Source organism: Falco peregrinus, chromosome 7 (assembly GCF_023634155.1).
Source record: "Falco peregrinus isolate bFalPer1 chromosome 7, bFalPer1.pri, whole genome shotgun sequence".
Taxonomy (NCBI): Eukaryota; Metazoa; Chordata; class Aves; order Falconiformes; family Falconidae; genus Falco; species Falco peregrinus.
The window spans coordinates 70695843-70715389 of NC_073727.1; the positions used below are offsets into that span (position 1 = coordinate 70695843).

At 36.2% G+C, this 19547-nt stretch overlaps 1 protein-coding gene across 1 annotated transcript in view; it reads right to left on the reverse strand.

Moving 5' to 3' along the window:
• Nucleotides 1-19547, reverse strand: part of CSMD1 (CUB and Sushi multiple domains 1) — a 1203943-nt gene that overhangs the window by 296545 nt on the left and 887851 nt on the right. Inside the window, exons 15-17 of the mRNA XM_013299736.3 lie at nucleotides 18207-18401; nucleotides 13923-14061; nucleotides 6186-6373 (exon numbers count right to left, since the gene is read on the reverse strand). Of these exons, the coding sequence (XP_013155190.2) occupies nucleotides 6186-6373; nucleotides 13923-14061; nucleotides 18207-18401 (522 nt within the window). The remainder of the gene's footprint in view (nucleotides 1-6185; nucleotides 6374-13922; nucleotides 14062-18206; nucleotides 18402-19547) is intronic.

Here is a 19547-nt window from a genome sequence, read left to right on the forward strand (position 1 = left end):
CCAAACTAGCCAGAGGTATTCCATACCATGGGATGTCGTGGTATATAAACTGGGGTGGGGTTGGGGTGGCCGGGTCCTGCTGAACACTGCTTGGGTACTGGCTAGGTGTTGGTCAGCAGGTGGTGAGCAGTTGTATAGTGCATCACTTCGTTTCTTTTCTCCCTTTCCTTTGGATTTCATTCCTCTCCCCTTCTCCCTCCTTTTCATTACAACAATTATTATTATTATTAGTTGTATTTTATTTTTTTCAATTATTAAACTCTTCTTATCTCAACACTCAAGTTTTACACTCCTTTCCAATTCTTCTCCCCATCCCTCTGAGTGAGGGGGGAGTGAGTGAATGGCTGCACTGTGCTTAGTCACCAGCCGGCATTAAACAGCAACAAATAATGTAAATTATCTTTGCTTTGTAAAATTCACATTTTTAAAAAAGAAATAGAATAGGTGCTTGCTTATCAGAATACGGTTCCAAGAATTAGAACCAAAGACCACCCCATTAAATCAGGAGAGGGCCTAATCTTTGGCACCGATTTCAAAGCATGGCCAGCTAACATTCATACAGATAAAATCTTGCCCATCTTAAGTAAGACTGTTGCCTTTTGAGAACAGTCATTGGCTGATGTTATTCCTAGAACTATGGCCAGATATGTAAAACAAGGTGCTAGCTGGCACGGGTCAAAATCCTACAGGAGATTGTGCTTAAACTATATGAATGACTGCAAGACTGAAGCCAGGATTCAAGAATTTCTAACTTACTGGATCAGATATAGCTCAAGTGGCCAGAAATATTTCCCTGTAACTTTACAAGTTTAGCCTTAAAGATTAATTAAATTAGCCTTATTTAATTAATTAATTAGCCTTAAAGATTAATTAAAAAATTAGCCTCAAAGAACTTCAAGCCTGCTTACACACTTAGTCTTGGTGTTCTTCCAGCACCTCTTAAGAGTGTAATGGTGAGTCTCTGCACTTGAATTGTTTGCTGTCACAATACTGACACAAAAAAAATATTCTTACATCACTAAAAACTGTGATACAGTTAACAGATTTTTAAAAATCATGATAGAGAAACACATTAATAATGTTATAAAGCAGGTGGGGAAGTAAAGTTGCTTGAAAATGAGAAGTGAAAGAGTGAAGGTAGTGTAAGGGGGAGGTAGAGGATGAAAGGGAAGATGGAGGTGTTATTACTTCAAGAGCTTTTTTCTTCTTCCATACAAAAGTTGAAAATTTCTTCTCTAAAGAATATCTGCATGGTATTTCTAAGTGACGGAGCATAACATAGCCAAATTTAGGAGTGCACTTGGATGCATATTATTTTTCTTAATGACCTACAGAAGTCATTTAGAAAGCCAGAACTAGCGTGTCATCACTGTCCCGCTCATTGGTGACAGGGAGCACAGGCTTTTTAGCAGAGTTCTAGACTGAACTCCATGTCTAGCTGCCATTCTGAGCTACTAGGCAAATGAGACTGTTATTATGCCTTCCCTCCTGACTGCCAAGTCTTTTCTGACTAAATAAGTCCATACTTTTCAATGAGTCCATATGTGTCATGTTTTCCATGTTAACAACCTCATACGTTTTTTAAACTGGGTCCCAAACTGGATACAACATTCTCTCTGGTCATCAAGTAAAGTGAAATAATTATTTTCTAAATCCTAGGTAAAATAGTCCTGTAAACAAAAAATGTCTTTCTTGTAATTATTTTCTTTATTATTATTATTATTATTATTATTATTATTAACTATAAACAACCAGATGATCCTACATTTTGCATTACTACTGCATTTTCTTTAGATTATTTATGTTCTGTGTAAAAACCAGATCCTTTTCTACTGTATTTCTATTTTGTATCTGTGCAAATCATTTCTCCTTTCGTGTTTACGCTTAGTGTGTTTCTTTATTCTTTAGACTATTTCTTCAGTTCATTTAGCTTGTTTTTATAATCTTCAGAATTTGTAAGTGTTCTTCTTATATTATCATCAAAACTGCTCATAAAAATATCAGATAATTTTGGATCTAGGCCAAATAACAGTAGGATCCTGACAAATTTGAGTTAGACTGTCTGCTCTTCATGTAAAAGTTTTCATAACTGTTCACAGTATCACAGAATCACTAACAGTTCAGGCTGGAAGGAACCTCTGGAGGTCATCTGGCCCAACTCTTCCTGCTCAAGCAGGGTCACCTAGAGCTAGTTGCACAGGTGCATCCATGTCTGGATGAATTTTTAGTATCTCTAAGGATGGAGATTCCACAGTCTCTCTGGGAAAATTTTTTCCAGTGCTCAATGAAGTGCTTGTAATCATTTCAGATAGACCAAATTTTTATATTTTCTCTGGAAGACTTCTAAAAGCCTTATAAATGTCAACACAGAGCTGTTTCCTTCCCTTTCCATTCCTGAATCTACAAAACCAGTTAACCTCTCAAGAAAGAAATTAGGTTGGTTTGACATAATCTGTTCTTCTCAAATACAAATCATTTGTTCCTTATCAACTTGTTTATCATCTTGAAACTAGTATCTTTAAAGAGTGAAGATAAAACTAATGTCCTTGATCCTTCTGGTCCTCATCTCTTTTTTTTGTTGTTGTTGTTTTGTTGGTTTTTTGGTTTTGGGTTTTTTTTTTTTTTTAATTTCTTTTTTCCCTCCCTCCTTTCTTTGAAAGGTGTGTTCTTTTCTGAATTTGTTTGAAAATTCCCAAAAACAATTTTGAATTTTCAGGCACAATTTTCAGTGGAGTATAGACTGCTTGTGCTTTGCTTTTAAGTATAGCACAGGGAATTCCAGCAGTTCCTGATGAATAAAATATATGTAATTATCCCAATATTAGGCAGTACCCTCTTTCCATGCGCTGTATTCTTACCTTGTAAATGTTCACTTGTGTTAAGTATATGGTCAAAATTAAGCTTTTCTGCAAATGCTGCAAAACTGGAACAGAACATACTGTTCTCTGTGACAACTGATGTTTGCTCAACTTTTTATTAAGTAATGATTTTTATTTTTTTCTTACTTTGAATATATTTACAGATACTTTTGTTACTGTCTTTCTGTCCCCTGTTCCTGTAAGTAAATAGATATTTTAAATTTTCTGATTTTATCCTAAGAGATCTGTGTTACTCTTTGATGGCCATCTATAGCAATGTTTGAATATATCCAACATTTACATGATTAACTTTTGGGTTACATATCGTTAAAATAGATTTTTAAATAGCTTTAGAAATGGATAGTATCTTTTCTTTCTCAAAAAAAAAAAAATTGCCAATATTCTGTTGGGCTTTAATATAATCTCTTTCATAAATGACTTTCAGAATTCATTCCTAAGGACATTCACATAGCAATATCTCAAGTTTGGTGCAGTTTAGATTTCTGAAAACCATTGACTTTATCACAATTGTGTTACTTCATGCTTTCATTTCTTAAGAATCATAAACTCTATTATTTCATGGGCACTTTCACAAAAGCTGTCATTCTTATTCAGAATGTATTGGTTCTTCTTAGTCAGAGTTAAATTGACTGCTGAAACAAAAAGTTCTCCCCCAGTATTCCAAAAACTTTTTCCATTGACTGAGTCTTGCCACTGAAAATTTGATGAATCTTTTCTCCATATCCAGACTATTAACACGGAGTACTGTTTCTTCAAATGAGTCAAGGACCAAGGAAGGATCTATATCTGATACCCACTGCAGAAATGCTTCAGGAGCTCCCAGTGCTGACAACTAGAAGAGAGACTGTGACAACAAATTCCAGTTGCGTTACATGAACATGTACAACATGATGGAACACGGATGCAATTTTTGTTCTGTGAGGAACCTGCTGTCAGAACAAACCAGTATGAACAGTGAGGCTGTGACTGACTTAAGGCGCCTACTGGAACAAATGCACTGACACAGGTATGACATGTTTAGCAAGCTTTCTCTGTACAACTTATGCTGTGAATATGGACATACCCATTCCAGTTGGTGGCAGCTAAAAAGTCTCTGTTTATATTGCATTTTTTCTACAGTATGGACATTCAGGGCAAGGTTCAATTTCAATTTAAGATGCTCCCAGTGATGTGTCTGTAGCCTGGTTTGGTCTTTAAGCTCCTTTCACAGTCAAAAGAGAACTGATCAGCCCAGTCAGGGCAAACTAGGGAGCAACTGATTCAGCAAAGTTACAGCGAGAGAAATATTATTGTTTCAATATACATTTCTAGTGCCATCCTTTCATAACCACGATGTCTCCATGGAACAGGGAGACATGGCAAAGAACTTGTGCAAGATCCAAATCTCTGGTGCAGTGCTTGGCATAGTACAGGTGGCATAGAACCTAAACCAGCTCTTAACTCTCCATGCTTTGGTGACTGAATACAGCCCCAGCTTCTACTTCAGAGTTTAAAGAATTGCTCCCTGGACTCCATCGATTGCATTGACCAAATCTCCATTTCCCAAAATGTAAGCTTCAGGCTCTAAACACTTCTATATTGACACTTAAATTTATAGGTTTAATCTGCCAGCTGAGTATCATTCACAATGACATGAAAGCATAAGAGAAACAGCAGTCATCAAAACTAAGAAAGGATGTTAAGCTCTTTGTTAGTAACTATTGAAATTCAATTGTCAGATAACTTTTTAATGGGAAATATAATTCACAACAAATAAACAATCTCACTCCTTAAACTGGGAACCTTTTTTTAAAATTTCATTTCATCTTCTTACTCTTTTCTAGGTAAAAAATAATAGCAGCCACCCTTCTAGATGTTACTTCTACTGAAAGAGAAAGATGCTTTATTCAGGCAGACAATCTGCTCAGAAAAAGCCTGTGAGACAAAATTTTTAGCTTTCGTTATGACTTTAAAATTTAAAAATCCAAAATATATGAGCTTTTTATATAAAGGGCTTTTTTATATATACTCTGTGCATAGTGGCTATATGTAAAAGAAGGTGAAGATCATTTACTAGATTTCTGTCATCTTTACCCGTTAAAGAACTAATCCAATTTCAAGGTTTAAAGTCCACTAATCAAAACTAAGTCTGACATGTTATCAGTCTACCTAGAGAAACAGCACTGACAACTAGTATAATGTGTGTGAGATATCAAATTTCTCAACAAAGATAACAAGTGAATACACAACTATTATTCTAAATCATTTAATAACTGGACCTTTCTCTTTAAGAATTTGTAGGGCAGATATTTTATTACTAACTTTTAATTTTTAATAGAAGAACACATATCTACTTGATAGGGAGCTTAAAAAACAAAATTATAAATATTAAAGGAATGTCTTACAAAATGTAACAGCAGCATTTAGATCCAATACTATCAGGGAAAATCAGTATCTTCAGGTTAACTCATGCAGAAACCTACCTACTGTTCCTTGTCTTTACATGATTTAGCAGCTTTGCTATTATCTGTTCAGTCATTACCACCACCATGTCTGAGCCAAAGCTACAAGAAGATATGCAGAATTTCCAAGTTTTGATATAGCTATGAAATATTTTGGGCATCATTCCAGATTCAATATGACAGCAAATTTACTGCAATCAGATTAGTTTCCAAATAAGAAAAATCAATAAATGTTATTTGTTTAGCACAACCACACTAAATGCATAAGCCTTCTTGATTGAGTACTTAGGAGAATGACTATGCTATCATATAAAGATAAGCGTAACTTCAGACCATATAAAATATGTAATTTACATATCTAATTTAAAATAAAATGCTATTGTAATGATTCTGCAGTTCACAGAGACATATTATTATGCATTTATTTGCATTTTTGAATCACCACGGACAAGGCCCAATTCTGCTTGGTACTGAAAAAGTGTATTAAAGCCAGAGAAAAAGAGAAAGAGAGAGAAAGAGAGCGTGTGCGGGTGGGGGTGGGGTGGGGTTTGGGGGTGTGAAACCCAAACAAACCGAAAAAGGACAGCATACCTTTACCCATAAGGGCAAGTTTCTTAAACTACTTTCCATTTTGTTAAAGACCAAGGTCCATAAATATTGTGAATAACATACAAGAACTCATGAAACAAAAATTTCCAAAATGAAATAATCATTTCAGAATTGTCAATATAACATAAACTAAACATAATTTGTTCTTATACAAACATAATTACTGAAGTTTATTTTTTCACATTCATTTGCTCATTTTCAAATTGAATGTTATTTTTGAAATTAAATAAAAATCTCAGAGAAATATCAGACTTACTCTCGTAGCGAATTAGGAAACCAACGCTGGAACGACTGTTGTCTGTAGTGAACAGCAGATACATATAATTTCCAGTACTGATAAGAAACTGAGGTGCTTGTGTTCCATGGTATTCTCCAATTAATGGTGATGAGTTAGCTGGCCCATCTCTGACTTCCAAAGTATCATAATTAACTTCAGTCTGAAATCTAAAAAGGGATATGAAAGTTAGCTGGTGGGTAGAGGTATGGTGTTGCTTTCTTTAACTGCTAGAAATGCAACCATGTGTAACTGATCAAGAATATCATACACATAAAAACTTGCCTATCTACGGGTCCATCGCTGTATTACTGAGGATAACAACTAAGGAAGGTTTTACACATATTTTTCCTTGCTTTCTTGTGTCTGGTATCATAAAATCTACAAGGGATGTATTATACCTCAGATCAACCATATGACTGTGCTTCAGAAAGACATTTAGTGGAGAATTTGGGTACAAAAATGCAAATTGTCTCAAAGAAAACTGCATTATGAAGATCCAAGAGATTTCTTGCCCTCAGGCTAAATAATAGTTGGACATCCTAGGAACATCTTCCATATGTCATTATCTCATCTCAATAATTTCAACATTTGACATTTGATATCTGCTACTTGGCAAAAGCTGTTTTATATATGCAACTGTTTAATTTTTTATCTAAATATTTTTTTAACATAGTTGGCTACTTTACTTGTGAACAATTATTTTTGTCCTATCAAGTAAAGCAGTACAAAAATCCTAAACTTAAATCAAGCCCTCATTTTGAAATTTCTTGGGAGTTATAGTAAGCAGAAATCCTTAGTTTATCTCAGTGTGTCCAAAACACAGATAATATAGATGAGTGGAACAGGAGGTGACTAACGACTTGACTCACAAGAACAAACAACTTTAAAACCAACAGCAGAGTCAATGTCTGTGTCAATCACTAAACCACATTACATTTCTCCAGTTCATAAAGCATGTCTATGTGTACTGCCATCCACTACTAGCTGTTCTTTACTCAAACAGCTTAAATCTGCTCTTTCTGTAGCTGAAACGCTGGCTAGCATTTTTCGCACCAGATGTTTTTCAAGACTGTGGTTATATTAGATACTGTTGCAAATTGCAGCATCTAAACCATGCACACATCAATTTTTCAGTCAACAAAGTTTGTGCTATTACACAGATATCCATACTGGTCTAAATATATTCGCCTGCATACCTAATATTCTTATTTTCATAAATTTTTAATCTTTCAGAAATGCATATGTTCTGAGATTTTCTCTTCTTTTCCCACAGGGCTTATTAGTTCAACTTCTGAGAGCAACAAACTGTGTCCCTATATAATACAACACTTTTTTCAAAGTGATCGCCCTTAAGCTGTCTTGCCAATATGGGACACGTTCAGTGGGCTTGGAGATAAAAAACTGTGTTCTTGTAATTAAAGAAAACTACAAATTATTTTACATTCGGAAAAGGGGACATATAAGGGACATTCCTCCAAAGTGCAAACAACTGTTTACAAACCTATACTTTGTTAGGTAATGGTGACAGGATGAGCAAGCTCCCCAGCCAGGCCATTATAGTTTACAGACCAATTAGCATCGGTCATGTAAAATCATCTTCACGGACACAGCAGTATTAGTAACAGAAAGTCTGGATTTAGCACACATTTAGTAATCTCTATAGTTCTCTCATGATTCCCTGAGAACAAAAGCACATTCAGAAATTGGAAGGTGTTTGCTTAACTATGAAAGCTTGGAAACTTATGCCCTCCATAGTGTTCCTTCCTCTTCACACAGAGAACTCTCCAGATTTATGGTGCTTTCAACAAAGCTACCTACTCTGAATATTTTGGCTAAAATCCAGACAATTGTTTCACTGTTATCCATCCACTCGGACAGCAGAATACAGGGCTTGTAGGCTTGCTAATACGTTTGGCATTTTCAGGAGCAGTTTCTGGCAGTCAAGACACCTAGCATGGAATGGCCTATATCAATACTATTAAATACATCCTTTAAACCTTTCATAAAAGGAGATTTTATTCAAATTTCCTATTATGAATGATCCCTTGCCCACGCTAACTCCTGGCCATGCTTGATAATTATTTGGGAGAATGCTAGCTGGCAAGCTCAAGAAGTGTTAGGGACAATTTCAACAATTTAACTGCACAAACACATGAGTTCTTGTGTCTGGGAAGGTTTTCTGGTTCTGTTTAATTTACCAAAAAAGAAAGTAACAGAGGGCATCACTAAAGTACTTGACAGATTTTTCAGTACCTTATTTTTTATTCAGTTCCATAATTTCAGAGATTTTACAGTGATTTACCCCACAGCAGAATGAGGAAAACAGACAAACACTGCTAGGCTGGTTTAAATACTTTATTTATACTCATAATGAATGGACTCAAGATCAATAATTCAATGGTTCAATTATTTTGACAGTTATGTTTGTGAGGGAAACTAATCTGTCACTGAAATGATAAATCATGTTAACTTATTATTGGGAGTACTACATCCTTAGTGAAAGTAATTAATTAAGAGTTAGTTTTTGGTGTATTTATTTTGTTTTAATGTTTATTAGCATACTTATGTTAGTAAAAGGTCGGGTGTCCTCCAAATGTTCACAGAGAATTTTTAGGACTTCAGTAATGCTATGTTGTACTATTTCTCATATATACTTAGGTGGGTTTTGAATAAGGAGATTTGTTTATATTTTATCCAATGAATTTTCATCAATATTCAAAGTAGAAAAAAATTTTCCAGTCAGCAGTTATCCTTTTAGCCCTCTTCTTTATGGCTCAAATCACTTCGGTAACTTTTTTGTTACCTTTCCACTCTGTCATGGTCTGAAATGCAAAATGTTTCAGTGTAAAATGTTCATAGGCTTACACAGTCATTTTCTGCTGTTTCTGGAAAGTTTCTAAGTATTCCGGTAAGGCACATTTGTCTAGCAACAGTAAAGCTTAATTAGCTCAAGACTGAGATAATTTACATTATGACTATCACGTTCATGAGAAGTTTCATTTTGGCAGCTGTATCTGTGATGGCAAGTCAAGTAGCAGAGTATAAAAGAGCTCTATTTTCCCCAAACTAGACAAAATACTTGACAAAATATTGTACTTGTGAAAGAATTGAAAAAAACCAATTAATTGATTTGTAAAATTTATTTGATAGTGATTTTGCTTACTGATTTATAATTTGCTAATGTTATATCAGACAGCAGAGTTAGTTTCTTGTAAGTAACCAAAAGGTTTTCCATCCAATCTTTAATCTGGGTAGCAAAGCCTTAATGTTAACAAAAGAAAATGTATTTATTGAAAAAGGAAGATTATTATACTATCATGAACTTCCCAAAGTATAACAGTTTTAATTAAATTTATAATAAGATGAAAAAAACCTGCCAGGAAAGGTCCATAAACCTCCAAAGAAAGCAAGGAAAAGTTTCTTCTCTGTCTACCACAACCAGTGTGCTTAATGGTAATATTGCTTTGTAATTGAAATATTTAGGGAAAGGAGAGCAGAATCCTTCTTTTAATAATGCTGATAAAAAGCTGGAGTAGATTAACTGTCTGCTGTACATTAAAAATTATACATGATCAGAATTCTCAATTTCGTATCAGGGTGAACTCCCAGTTCTTGTTTAGTATCATTGCAGTTCAATTTGTAAACAAATCTCTAGAATTCTGTTAATTGAATATCTGTGTGCATCTGTCTAAAATTCTGTAAATTTAGACTTAAACTGGATCATATGTCAGAGGAGCCTAGGTTTCCCATTAATATCCTAAGAAATATAGCGGTCATACTGTTAAGGTCATAGTCATCCAAATATCTGCAACTTCAGGCGACACATTTCCTTTTATAACATTAAAATGCTCCATCTTACAACTTATATGGCTGTTTGTTTTCACTGTATTTGGGAAGACACCCCTGAACCTCATGCTTCCAATGATTTATTTTTTTTAAAAAATCTGCCAAATAAACATAAGTTTGTAATTAAAATATTAAGTCTTTAATGATAAAAAAAAAAAAAAAAAACAAATAACCAACCAACCTCAGCATCTTAAAATTCTGGAACTCCCTACTGAATGCAATGAAAGCAAACCACCTTTTGTTGTTGTAAGAAGTAACATGATAATTTTATGAAAATTGTTTAAACAGCTCTCATTCTTCTCTGGTATTGGTCATTTTCTCCTTTGACCCTGACTTTAACACATTTATAATAGGAGAATAAAAGAGCACTGGAAAAAGGATATGGCAAACTAAATATATAACCTATTTTAATCTTCCCCCTAAATTACGTTCCATGCCCCTTATCATGTTCACAAAAATCTTCATTATTATTTCTTGACAAAGGGTTACCAGAACTTTAGCAGCTCAGTGACAAGTCTAAGTTCAAACCATATCATTTCATATGTCAAGGTGTAATTATTTCTCTTATGATTCACTTTGCATTTACTTAATGTACTTGCAAATTTGTTACCCAGACATCCAGTCTTGTAAGAATCTTCATCAATTCTTCAGTCATCCCTTGTTTATAATATCCTGAATAACTTAGTATTATTAATCCAATTTTCTCCTTTTTAAGATAATTTCTGAACATGCTGAACAGTTTTGGACATAACAGAGATCTCTGTAGAATACTCAAAATTCCACTACAAGACTTTTGTTGTCTGTTAATTACGTTTTTATTTATGCTGTCTCCTTCCTTGTATTAAAATGATGCTTAGCTTTTTAATAGCCCTTTGCAGGGTGAGGTGTAAAAGACAAAACTTGCATTCTGAAAACCCAGATAAACTATATCCAGCATATTTCTATGCTTTCTGACACCATCAAAAATTCCAATAGGTTTCTGAGATAGGATTTCTTTTACAAAAGCCATATTGACACTTCCTCAGTATAGCACACATATCTATGCTTCCACTAGTGCTACACTTTGTTATAGTTTTCCTAGTGGGCATACAGCATACAGTTCTTTAGGTCTCCATGAAAGATATAAAAGATATAGTTCCTGAAGTGCAGAGGTATCAAGACAGTTTTAAAAGAACGTTATAGTTATACACAACTTCCAATTGTTCAGCGATTTCATCTTTGTACTCATTCAGGACTCCTGGGTGAATGCTGTCTAGTTCTGTTGACTTGTTCACTTTGTCTGTATACACCACCACCTGTACCAGTGGCACTTCAGTCTGAGACAGTTATTCTAATGAGTTCCCCAAGATGAAGAATGTTGTCAGTGTTAAGTTTACATGGGTGCAAGAGGGAAGCAAATAAATCAACGGCAGTGATACAGTAGAAACTCACTAAGCATATTAAAAAAACCAAACCTTTCAGTTCAGGAATGTCCTGAGTTGCTAACTGGAGAAGTACTTAGAGGAAATATCAGATAGACTTATCTGGTCCTCACACTTTCCTAAGATTCAGCATTTTTGTCCCTGTGAGCAATTTAATACCGAGCAAGATTGATCTTTGATTTGACTCAGTCACTTGTATGTTCTTCTGCCCTTCTAAATTTTCATCCTTTTTCATTTTTTCTCTTTAGAAATAGAAGGCTGAATGATACTCAACAATTCTACTCATCACTTTGGACACCATGTGAAGGTGAAACTAGACAATTCCACTATTACTCCTTGGGATACAGGAATAGAAGCCACTGCAGCCTAGCTCCAGGTGTTGTCTTTCCCACTGTCCTTTGCATCTTGTTATCAAATAGAGTATTTAGTGTGATATTAGTATCCAGATCAAAAGCCTAAACAAATGGATAATTTTTACTTATTTTACAAAGATGTTTGAAGGCTGAGGATTTTTAAAGTTTTATTTTCTTTTTTTAATACTTTCTTTGAAAAAAGCACAATGTTGTTAGATACTTGTATGGTTAGACAAATGTATTAATTGAGGTTACAATAATCACAAAAGGATTAAACAAGCTGTGGTTCACATTCCTTGTGCCTAAATCCATTCAGTACCTCCTCACTCCACATAAGAGTTAGACTATGCTGAAAATTATTCCTCTTGACGAATAGATTATTATTCCAAAAGAAACCTGCACACTATACGGGGACATAATCCCAGTGCATTCCAGTAGCTCTAATTTAGGTCCACACTGCGATAACATTTTTACAAATCAATTGGGATGAGAATTTGATTTATATACTACTTTAAAATTAAGTTTAAGACTCTGCCTTTAACAATATCCTGATGTCTGGACATCTCTTTCTTTGTTGTTTTGATGTCTGTGTCAATGTACTCATGGTGAAACCTGCAGTATCCAAACAAATTCCTGATATCCACTGTGTTAGCATATAGTATGCTAAAGTACACTGAATCACAGAGTATCTCAAATTGGTAGGGACCCATAAGGATTATCCAGTCCAACTCCTTGCTCCATCTAAAACTAAACCATATGACTAATAGCATCATCCAGGTGCTCCTTGAACTCTGACAGGCTTGGTGTCATGACCACTTTCCTCGGGAGCCTGTTCCAGTGCGCAACCATCCTCTCAATGAAAAACCTTATCCTAATCTCAGATCTGAACTTCCCCTGTTGCAGTTTCATTCCATTTCCTTGTGTCCTGTCTCTGGTCACCAGAGCGAGGAGGTCGGCACCTCCCCGTCCGCCACCCCCCCTTGAGGAAGTTGCAGGCTGTGATGAGGTGACCCCTCAGCCTTCCCTTCTCCAAGCTGAACAAGCTGAATGACCTCAGCTGCTTTTTCTAAGTCTTGCCCTTGAGACCTTTCATCATCTTGGTTGTCCTTCTCTGGACACAATAATTTGATGTCCTTTTTCTATTGAGGTGCCCCAAACTGCACACAGTACTCAAGGTGGGACCGCACCGGTGCAGTATGGAGTGGGACAATGACCTCCCTCGACCAGCCAGCAGTGCTGGGCTTGATGCCCCAGGACATGGTTGGCCCTTTTGGCTGCCAGCACACACTGTTGATTTATATTCAACTTGCCATCGACCCAAACCTCCAGATGTCTCTCCACAGGGCTGCTCTCCAGCCTTTCATCCCCCAGTTTGTACATATAACCAGGATTAGCCCAACCCACATAGAGAATCCCAGCACTTGCTCTTTTTAAATGTCATATTTTTGATGATTGCTCAACTCTCTAGTTTATCCAGATCTCTCTGTAAGGCCTCTCTACCTTTGAGGGAGTCCAAAGCTCCTCCTAGTTTAATATAATCAGCAAACTTACTTAATGTACAATTGATTCCTTCATTAGATCATTTATAAAAGATTAAGGAACACTACTGGCCCTAGAACTGAGGCCTGGGAACCCCACTGGTGACTGGACATGAGCCTGATGTAACCCTATATACCCTACGATAACTCTTTGAGGCCAACCTGTCATCCAGTTGCTCACCGGGCATATTATGGACTTGTCTAGGCAGATTATGCTCTCTTATATTAAGACTTAGTCATCATCAGGGACAATGCATAGTTGTACCTGAATTCAAAAGTAGTCAGAAATCCCTAAGATATGCCTATTTATGTGCTAGGAGGTGGACATTTAATGCAAATTGTTTAAAACATAAATAAAGACAATATAAAAACAGTTTAAAACTTTTTTTTTTTTCCTGAAGAGTAGTACTATGAGTGTTGCATCAAAGTTTGTGGGTTGGGGTTTTTTTGGGCTTTTTTTTTTTTTCTGGTTTGAGTTCTTGAAAAATATTTTGTCTCTTAAATTTTAAAACAAATATTTGTGCTCATGCATTACTTGTTAGACTTTATGATTCTCACCTGTCAAAAGTGATCTTAATGGAATGCCCTGGTCTCGCTTCAATCACCCATTCACAATTAAGTGAGTCCTTATAATATCCTGGCCACCCTGGTGGCAAGATAACACCACTTGCTGCTGTCAAATGTCCACCACATGGTGCTGAAAGAAAAAAGCATGTACGCTTTTGTCATACACAGTGTTTCTAATACAATATTATATATATAAAGAACTTACAAAATTTGAATTAAAAAACATAGGAAAATAAGTTTATTATACAACACAACTAAATTTTCGACATTATAAGCATATTCAGAAAATGCAGAGTATCATAGCTTATTACTTTATACATAGTACACAGAGTGTGGCACTTGATTCTGCCAGCCTGCCTTCTGTCGAAACTCACTTTATCTCATTAAAAAATACTGTATCATTATTTTTGAGATCTAGTATGATTCGATAGTTATGTGGAAATATCAGAAAAATTGTTTTCAAGTAATTTATAGTTAATTTTCATTGTACCGTGTCATCTAATACCTTTTTGAGTAATCATTCAGCTCAGGGGAACAGATTGTTGTAAATATTCCATTAAATCATAAACCAGGTGAAACTGGAAGGGACCTCTGGAAATTATCTAGTCCATCTCCTGCTCAATACAGCAGATTGCACAGGACCACATTCAATCAGGATCATGCCCTCCCTCCAAAGACAGACACTCCACAGACTCTCAGGGCAATCTGTTCCAGTGTTCGATCACTCTTATTGTGAAAGGTTTTTTTCTTATGTTTAAACAGCATTTCTTGTATTTCAGTTTGTGTTCATTTCCTCTTGTCCTGTTACTGGACATCACCGAGAATCTGGCTCCATTTTCTTCACAGCATCCCATCAGGTATTTATAGACATTGACAATATCCCTCCTGAGCCCTGAGCCTTTTCTTCTCCAGCCTAGACAACCCCAGTTCTCTGAGACTCTTCTTGTATGACAGATGCTCCAAGTCCTTAATTATCTTTGCAGCTCTTGTCCGGACTCACTGCAGTATGTCTACATCTCTCTTGTACTGAGGATCCCAGTACTGCACACGGCACTCCTAACGGAGCCTCACCAACGCTGAACAGAAGGGAAGAACCTGCCATTTCCTCTCAGCCCAGTTCTCTGGCCTCTCTGTCAAGGTCCCTCTGAACAGCAGCACAAGCATATGGTGTATCAGCCACTCCTCTCAGTTTTACATCAACTGCAGACTTGCTCAGAGTGCACTCTGTCCCAGCGTTCAGATCACTACTGATCATTTTAAACAGTATTGGACCTAGTATTGACCCCTGGGGTACACCACTATGGACTAGCCTCCAGCTGGACTTCATGCCCAGGGCCACAATCTTCTGAGCCCAACAGTTTAGTCAGTTTTCAGTTCACCTCACTGTTCACTTCTTTAGCCCACATTTCATCAGTTTGTAAATGAAAATCTTATATGATACAGTGTCAAACACCTTACTAAAAAGGATATAAAAAATATCCATTAGTCTTCCCTTATCCACCAGGCTAGTCATCTCATCATAGAAGGCTATCAGGTTGTTCAGGCATTATTTCCCCTTCATAAATTCATGCTGACTGCTCCCAGTCACCACCACCTTCTTCATTATTTGGAAATGGTTTCTAGGAATATCGCTTCAGTTCCTTGGATGCCTCTTCTTTCCTTTCTTGAAAACAGGAATTTGCTTTCTTCTAGTCCCCAGAAACCTCCCTGGGTTAAATGACCTTCCCATGATGATTGAGACTGGCCTTGCAATGTTGTTGGCTTGCTTACTCAGCATTCTTGGGTGCATCCCAGCAGGCCCATTTCTGTATGTCAGATTTGTTTAAATGTTCTCTAACTTGACTCTCTCCCATAAAAGGGAAAAAAAAATATTGCAACAGGGCTATGAAAGTAACAGGGCTAGACAAGGGAACATTTTTCAGATCAGCATCAGGATTAAACAATGGCAGAAATGACTGAACAAATTTTGGGAAACATGAGCCACTTAAAAAATTAAGCTGTCATAGCACAGGGATGCTACATTTTACCTAAGGTTATGGAGCAGTCTAAAACAGGAACACTTTCAAGGACAGGTAAACGTATCTTAGTATCATTTGTATTACACTCAAGTGATCAGTGGTATCATTATTAGCAAATTCCATGTTGCAGTGCAGGAAATCTTGTCATTTCTGTTTCTCTAAGTAGCAACAAGCAAACCTATTATGCCATATGGAAATAAATAGTAACGTGAATCTGTAACTAGTGAATTAAATTCCTCATTTTGATTCAATGTTTTTAACAGCAACAAAAAAATAATAATTGACCTCAGAGTGGTTATTTGATTTCATTCATGACTTGGACTTGTCTCTGGGAAGTTTTTCCAGACTTAAGAAAGTGGGGGAAAAAAGCAACCCACAAAACAGAAAATATACAAAATGAATTGTCTCGGGAGCGAAATGATTGGCCAGGAAAATAGCATTTACATTACTTGTGTATAGCTAATAAAGAATGCAGTTTATTGCATGGTGTTTTTTTAAATCAAATTTTGTTGTATTAAAAACAAGAACAACCTGAAGACTGTTGATCCTCACCTGATCATAACACATCACTTTGCATATTTCAGGTGTTGCTTATACAAATTGTTAAGTATACAAATCCACAGAGCAGTGCAACAAAAAACAACAGTTGCTCAGAAATCTCAGATAACTAGAAGCAAACTAAATTGTCTCTAAATTAACTAGCAAGGATGCTTAGTCCATACTGTAATCCAAATCCAGAAACTCCTTCAATTATCAACTAGAAAGAGAATCCACGTAAGAAAATAACACAACCTGAATGTAACTTAAAAGAACTGAATTTCATTCTATATCAAAATAAACAATAGGCAAAATCTGGGGGGGAAAAAAAAAAAAAAAGAGTTTAATAGTTTAATCCTTTCTCGATTAAAAACTAGGTAAATGTCTTGTAAGGTTCAAAGAAAGGATAACTCAATGTTACTTATGTATTTTCTTAAGGAGTGATTCTTGTATTTGTTTTCTTCATCATTTTTTTCTCAAAGGCTTATCTTGGCTTGTTTATGTATGTGTGTGGAAATAAAATCACACAAAGATTTCACTGAGTATATTAACAATTGTGTATCGAGTTTCAAAACGAGAAAATATCTTTTGATGAACTTTGCCCTACTCTTTACTTTGGAGTGGGCTGGTTTTGCTCTAGGCAAACTCATCACATGCAAAACTCATTCCATGCCTTAATCAGGATAAGAAATCCTGCTAGTACAACATCTAGGTTCACACACACAACTTCTACCAGGCTGCTAATATGTTTTTTCCAGTATCTCTAAATTTTCTTTCTTTCTTTCTCACAAATTTTCTTTCTGTCTCAGAAATGTAGTGTTATGAGACCTAAGCTGTCAAATTGCCCAAATAAAAACCTTGAAAGTGATATGACCCAGATCCTTAAGTTACTGCAATGACACTGAAATTAATGGAAGTGTGAGAGTGACATCAATTAGAAGGTTTGGGTTTGTTTCTTCAAAAAAGTATTTTTCACTAAGTGTCTGATTATTTATCTATCTCTTGTTTACTAAAAGATATATATTTTTTTTAACATTACTTTAAAAAAAAACCCACACTAATTTATTAACTACATTCTTATGTCTTGCCTTAGAACCCATCTCTGTATAGCATCAAGGAGTCAACCTACTTTTTTTTTTTTTCTCGCTGTATTTCATACTAGAGAGAGAGTTAATACTAATAATTGCTCATCTTAGTCTGTTTATTCACATAGGCAAGAACAAGCAAAGTTTGAAATTTTGGGGAATATAATGAATATTAAAACATAGCTCTGATTTTCACTATATTTCTCAGGAAAAAATGTTCTGCAGGTTAATATGTTACATACATAAATTCAGGCATATTTATGTTTTGAAAAAATTAAAGGTGCAAATTTTTAAAAAGGACTTTTAAATAGGATCTTTACTTTGCTTTTTATGTGGTAGATAGTTATGTTCTTCAGTATGCTGTAGCCAAAACTGTTATAAGAGCTATAACTCACTAGCAAGTAATGATGGTGACAGCAAGAACTTGAAAAGAATAGCAACCAGATTTTTACAATGCTAATTTATTCCAAAAAAATAAAGAAATCTTATTTCTATTATTGCTATCTCGTTTGACAAGATGAACAAATAACTTCAGCTAAAGCAATCTTATTTATGAGCAAAATGTAAAAAATAAGCTAAATTTAAATAGTTTCATCATTCAAACCATAGGTATTAAGTGGAGATTGTGTCCTTACCTTCACAACGTGGGACAGTAGAGCTCCATACTACATTTCCATCTTGCATAATACATGTTATGGTTTCAGAACCTTGGGTTTTCACAAAGCCATCATCACAGTGAAAGGAAACAGAACTTCCAAGAAGGAATCTGTCTCCAAAACGCCTCCCATTTATAGGAATGCCTGGATCATGACACTCATTCTGACCAAAGGCTGGTAAAACATAGTATATAATAAGAATAACAACAACAATACTATTAATAATTACAACAAGAAGAAGTACTATCCCTTTTAAACTTGTTTTGTTTTGTTTTTTTTTTTTAGAAGAGGGAAATAACATTTTATTTGTAATATAATAATACTTATTAGCACCAGAAAGGAATTCCTGCCACTGCAGCCAGTAGGTCAGACCCATCAAGGGCTCAACTTAAATGCATCTAAACACATAGCATGGGCAATAAACAAGATGAGTCAGTCGAGTGCACACCTGCAGGGCTATGATCTTATTGGCATCATGGAGATGTGGTGGGATGGCTCGCATGACCGGATGTTGGAATGGAAGGATACAATCTTTTTAGGGAAGACAGGCAGGGGAGAAGAGGAGGGGGTGTAACTCTCTATGTCAATAACCAGATGGAGTGCATGGAGCTCTTTCTGGGGATGGATGAGGACCTGACCAAGAGCTTATGTGTCAGGATTAAAGGGAGGGCTGGGGCAGATGACATTACTGAGAGGGTCTGCTACTGGCTGCCCAGCCAAGAAGACCAAGAGGATGAACAGAGATAGGAGCCACCTCACATTCCCAAGCCCTTATACTCACGGGGGACTTCAAACACCCAAGTATCTGTTGGAGGAACAACACAGCAGGGCACAAGCAATCTTGGACGTGCCTGGAAAACACTGGCAATAACTTTCTTCTCTATGTGATAGAGGAGCAAACAAGGAAAAGTGCTATACTGGACCATGTTCCTACCAACAAGGAGGAGCTTATGAGGAATATGAATCTCAAGGGCAGCCTTGGCTGCAGTGACCATGAAAAGGTGGAGTTCAAGATCCCTAGGGCAGCAAGGAGGGAGCACAGCAAGATCACTGCCCTGGGCTTCAGGAGAGCTGACTTTGGCCTCTTCAGGGATCTGCTTGCTAGAGTGTCATGGGATAAAGCCCTGGAGGGAAGAGGGGCCCAAGAAAGCCAGTTAATATTCAAGGATCCCCTCCTCCAAGCTCAGGACCAATGCATCCCAACCAAGATAAGTCAGGCAAAAATTCCAGGAGGACTGCATGGATGAACAAGGGGCTCCTGGATAAACTCAAACACAAAAAGGAAGCCTTCAGAGGGTGGGAGCAAGGACAGGGAGCCTG